Here is a 5,154-nt window from a genome sequence, read left to right on the forward strand (position 1 = left end):
GCCTATAAGCATGGTGCAGGTTTTTCCTCCCAAGGTGGAGAACCTTGCATTTTTCAGTGTTGAACACCATCAGGTTCTCGTCTGCCCATTTTATGAGTCTGTCCATATCTGCCTGGATCACCCTCCTATCCTCAGGTGTGGAAGCTTTACCCCAGAGTTTAGTTTGCAATGTTGCAAATTGTAACAATGTAGCTATCAGCTCACTCCCTGTCCACAGAAGAGATGGGCAGGCTCTGTAGAAAAAAAGGATTGGGCCCCTTGCTGCTTCTGCCTTCAGCAGGCTGCTGTGGATGGCAGGAGGGCTAGGGCCACCTGGGAATGGGATAGCTTGCCCTTGGGGCAGTGCAGAAAGGTGGCAGGAGGGTGGCTGGTTTGCTGATGGCCAAAGAAGGCAGCAGGGATGGTGCCCAGGACACTGGAAGCCCAGGCAGGCTGCTAGCTGGCTAAGTGCTGTCCCAGCTCAGAGGTGCCCAACCCAACACTTCCCTGAGCTTGCCAGCCCAGGGCAGGCCAGCCCATTCTTGGGTGGCCACAGGTGTTCTGCCAGTGTAGGATCCTGCTTTCAAGCAGAAGCGGAGAGAGGCCAATCTTTACTATTGCAGAGCCTTCCCTCCACCCAACCAGGGAGGAAAGCTGCTGGAAGGCCCTGAGCTCTGGGGGGCTCCAGTCCTTGCCTCCATGGTGGTGGCGCCCCTCCAAGACCACCCAGGTGGGCTGATAGCTGTCTGAATGCTGCCTCAGCTTGGAGGCAGCACCCAGCCCAATTTAACTGTTCCCAGAGCCCGCCCACTGGAATCCTGCTGGGTGCTGCTCCCCAGGCAGGCTCAGGGAATGGTTGGATCGGGCCTGGTGCTGCCTCCAAGCTGGGACAACACCTGGCCCACTAGCAGCCGGGTGGTCCCAGGGGGCGTGTCATGGCAGAAGAAAGGATTGAGGCCCTCCCGCAGCTCAGGGGCCACTTGGCCTGCTGAAAGTTTGCCTTCCGGCCACAGGCAGGCTCCAGCTCCAAAAAAAACCCAAATAGAAAAGGATCAGGCCCCTTGCCATAACGTGATGGAAAAATGTAAACAGTTTAGTCTTCAGGGCTTTATTCTATGCCACACCATTTCAATTTAGGGGGCATAGAAAAAAACCTTGGGGGTTAAACACCTGTCACGTCTACAAGCACCCTTAACTTATACTCCATTTTATTTCGTCTCACCTGGCTTTTGACTCAGGAGCTTCTTGCTATCCTCCTTTCACCAGCTGAGTCAAGCTATGCTGCTGTTGTTGTTGCAAACACCTCTCCATAACATCCTTGGTAACGCTGACTGTTCATCCTACAGACATTGTCAGTGCCATGATAGAAACCCTTCTTCTGTGTTTTTCCAGAAGAGCAGTTGTTTTAAATATTCTTCTTCACCATTATGTATAAAATAAGTGATGAGTGATCCAACCTACAGAGTTGGAAATTAACATACAACACAGACAAGTGCATGGTGATGCACCTCGGGAGGAACAATCGGCACCATACCTACGGGTTAGGGAACTCCCCTCTTGTCAGCACAGAGGAGGAAAAGGATCTTGGGGTCATCACTGACTCCAAGATGAACATGAGCCGGCAGTGTGGGAAGGCCGTTAGGAAGGCCAACTGCACCTTGTCCTGCATCCACAGATGCATCTCGAGCAGGTCCAAAGAGGTGATTCTCCCCCTCTGTGCGACACTGGTCAGGCCGCAGTTGGAGTACTGCATCCAGTTCTGGGCGCCACACTTCAAGAGGGATGTCGACAGCATGGAGAGGGTCCAGAGGAGGGCCACGCGCAGATCAGGGGACAACAGGGCAGGCCCTATGAGGAGAGGCTCCGGGACCTGAACCTGTTCAGCCTCCAAAAGAGAAGGCTGAGGGGGGATCTTGTGGCCTGTTATAAACTAGTCAGGGGGGATCAGCAGGCACTGGGGGAGTCCCTGTTCCCCCAAGCACCGCCAGGAGTGACCAGGAATAACGGTCACAAGCTGGCAGAGGGTAGGTTTAGCTTAGATATCAGGAGATGCTTCTTCACGGTCAGGGCGGCTGGGGTCTGGAACCAACTTCCAAGAGAAGTGGTGCAGGCTCCTACCTGGGGGTGTTTAAGAGGAGGTTAGATGAACATCTTGCTGGGCTCGTTTGACCCCAGTATTCTTTCCTGCCATGGCAGGGGGGTCAGACTAGATGATCTGCTCAGGTCCCTTCCGACCCTAGAAACTATGAAACTATGAAACTCTTCAATGAAAAGCCAGGATTAGACTGGTTTGTTCTTTGTCTAATTCACAATTATCCAGCTATGGCTCTTGGATAAAAAAAAAAACAGAGAAAAAAGGGAGATACCTTTAGTGACAACAGTAAAAATTACTTGGTGGTGGAATGATGGGGTTAGGTGCAAGTGGATAAGTTTATGCATATTTTTATTCTGATATAAGTGAAAAGATCATAAGAAAATAGTTTGAAGTTTTATATATATTTAAGAAGTCCAGTTAGGAAACTATTCAAAAGCTGTTAACTGCTCCTTTGATTGAAAAGGGATACCTGTTTCCTGCAACACAAGGTGAGGGTGTAGATGGTCCTATCTATTTTACTTTATGCTCTTAACATGCCTTGTACATTTTTGCACTGTGTAAATTATGTATTATGTTAATAGCATGACATGATTAATAGAATGTAAGCTGGAAGGGACCTTGGAAGATCATCGGGTCCAGCCCCCCTGCACCAAGCAGAAAAGATAACTGGGGTCAGGTGACCCCAGCAAGGCGAACATTCAGTCTCCTCTTGAAGATTTCCAGGGTAGGTGACTACACCATCTCTGGAGAGAGCTTATTCCACAGTCAGGACATCCTAGCTGTGAAGAAGTTTTTCCTAATGTTATGCCTGAAACAGTCTTCCAGGAGTTTGTGACTACTGTTCCTGGTTTTCCCCCAGGATGCCCTGGTGAACAGTTGTTCACTGAGCCCTTGATGTATGCCTCTGATGTAGCGGTAAGCTGCTACCAAGTCCCCTTTCAGACTTTTCTTCTTCACACTGAAGAGTCCCAGGTCCTTCAGCCTTACCTCATATGGCTTGCCATGCAAGTCTCTGATCATATGGGTGGCCCTTTTCTGGATTCTTTTGAGCTTTTCTACATCCTTGTTGAAGTGTGGCACCCATAACTGGACACAGTACTCCAGCTGTGGTCTCACCAGCGCCGAGTAGAGCAGAAGAATCACTTCCTTGGTTTTGCTGGAGATGCACTGATTGATGCATGTCAGACCGTTATTAAATGCAAGGACATTTAATCAGAAAATTAGAACCACCTTAATGGTATGCCTTTAAAGGAAAATCCCAGACCAAATGGCTAGTAGCTATATAATGATATTCATTTCAGTTGAATGTAAACAGAATCAACACTGATATAAAAAGACCAGGCTCTGCGTCACCCAATAGAAATTTTGCACGGGTATCAAGTTAGGAAAAAAAGGAGATGGGGGGGAAGGACTCTTATTAGGATTTAAAGTTTGCTTTCCATTTTACATATCATTACAAACTCATTAATGATTAGGCTCCATTCCTGTCCTCTATCTTAAATCTATAAATCTGAAAGAAACTATACATAAACAAGGCAAATTTTCCAGTACATTATCTTGCTTTCTTTTATAAAAAGACTGGACTCCTATTTAAAATTCTTAGCCTACTTAAGTTCACCTCAACCTGATAAGTCAGGTATAGGTGATCCTCTAACATGGGACCTGGGAAAACTCTGACAATATTTTATTTAAATAAATCTATGTAATTGTTTGACTCAATGTGGCTTTCTTGTGAAAGAAACACAGGAGTAAAATACAAGTTAATTTGCAAACATATGCTCCATCACAGGTCCTTACCATTCCTGCTACCTGCTTTTGGACATCTTACTTTATCTCTGTGTATGTTCGTTGTCTCCATCTGCACAACAGAAATAACTCACCTACCCAACTGGCATGTCAGAAACCTTACGCGATTAATTCAAGAAACACTGGGCACGTCTACATGAGATGCCATATTATACAGTAGCCTATACTATTGCACATTAGCACATCACAGCAAAAACCGTGCTAATGTGCAATAGAATTTGTCTATTGCACATTAAGTATCACAACAAAATTCACCTTTGCGACTGCGCATTAGCATGGCCTAACACGCCTGTATGTAGTACTGCATATTAGAGGTACTAAACTTGATGCGCAGTCGCAAAGGTGCATTAATGAACATGTAGACATGCCCATTTACACAACTGAATGAAAGATAAACTGTATTTCAGTCCCATGATTACCGGGAAGGGACCTTACATCAAAAATAAGCCTGGATGTGTTAAAACAGTGGTGCTCAACCTTTGGCCAGCAAAACCATGTCACCTGGCCTGTGGGTCTCTCCACGGATCTGGAAAATTGGTGGTGAGGGAGCAGTGGCAGTGTTAATCATTGCTACCAATTTCCTTGATTCCTGGGGAGCCCTGCATGCCAGAAGATGTGGTCTTGTGCACTAGATTGTGCAGGTGTGCAGGGCTCGGCCTATGCACCGGACTCAGACTGCACCCATGGACTGATTCTGCACATCACCCCTGTTTCATTAGGCCCATGGACCAACCATCTATCTGGCTCACCGACTGGGACTGTAACCTCCACCCCACACCACAGCCCCACTTTTCACGGTTCAAAGCAGGGGCCACCAGCAAAGAGGAGGAAGGCTTTGTTGTTTTTAAGTCAAATCAATCCCAAACCCATGCAGAAGGGTGCGAAGGTACTGTACCTGGGGAGGAAGAGCCAGCAGCATACCTACAAGCTGGGAAACTCCCTTCTCGTCAGTGCAGAGGCAGAAAAGGATCTTGGAGTCATTATTGATGCCAAAATGAATATGGGCTGGCAGTGTGGGGAGGCAGTCAGAAAGGCCAACTGCACCTTGTTATGCATCTACAGATGCATCACAAGCAGGTCCAGGAAGGTGATCCACCCCCTCTATGCAGCACTGGTCAGGCCGCAGCTGGAGTACTGCGTCCAGTTTTGTGCGCTGCACTTCAGGAGGGATGTGGACACCATGGAGAAGGTCCAGAGGAGGCCACCCACATGGTCAGGGGGCAGCAGGGCAGGCCCTACGAGGAGAGGCGACGGGACCTGAACCTGTTCAGCCT

General features: G+C 48.0%; 1 protein-coding gene across 2 annotated transcripts in view; it reads left to right on the forward strand.

Annotated features, from left to right (window-relative positions):
• The first annotated feature begins 1,403 nt into the window (after window positions 1–1,403).
• The window catches only part of UBE4B (ubiquitination factor E4B), a 72,744-nt gene continuing 68,993 nt past the window's right edge, over window positions 1,404–5,154 (forward strand). For both annotated transcript variants that reach the window (XM_019541655.1, XM_019541654.1), the window contains exon 1: window positions 1,404–1,408. In XM_019541655.1, coding sequence (XP_019397200.1) covers window positions 1,407–1,408 — 2 coding nt within the window. In that variant the 5' untranslated portion in view covers window positions 1,404–1,406. The remainder of the gene's footprint in view (window positions 1,409–5,154) is intronic.

This window comes from Crocodylus porosus, unplaced genomic scaffold (assembly GCF_001723895.1).
Source record: "Crocodylus porosus isolate Cpor-Errol unplaced genomic scaffold, CroPor_comp1, whole genome shotgun sequence".
Lineage (NCBI taxonomy): Eukaryota > Metazoa > Chordata > Crocodylia > Crocodylidae > Crocodylus > Crocodylus porosus.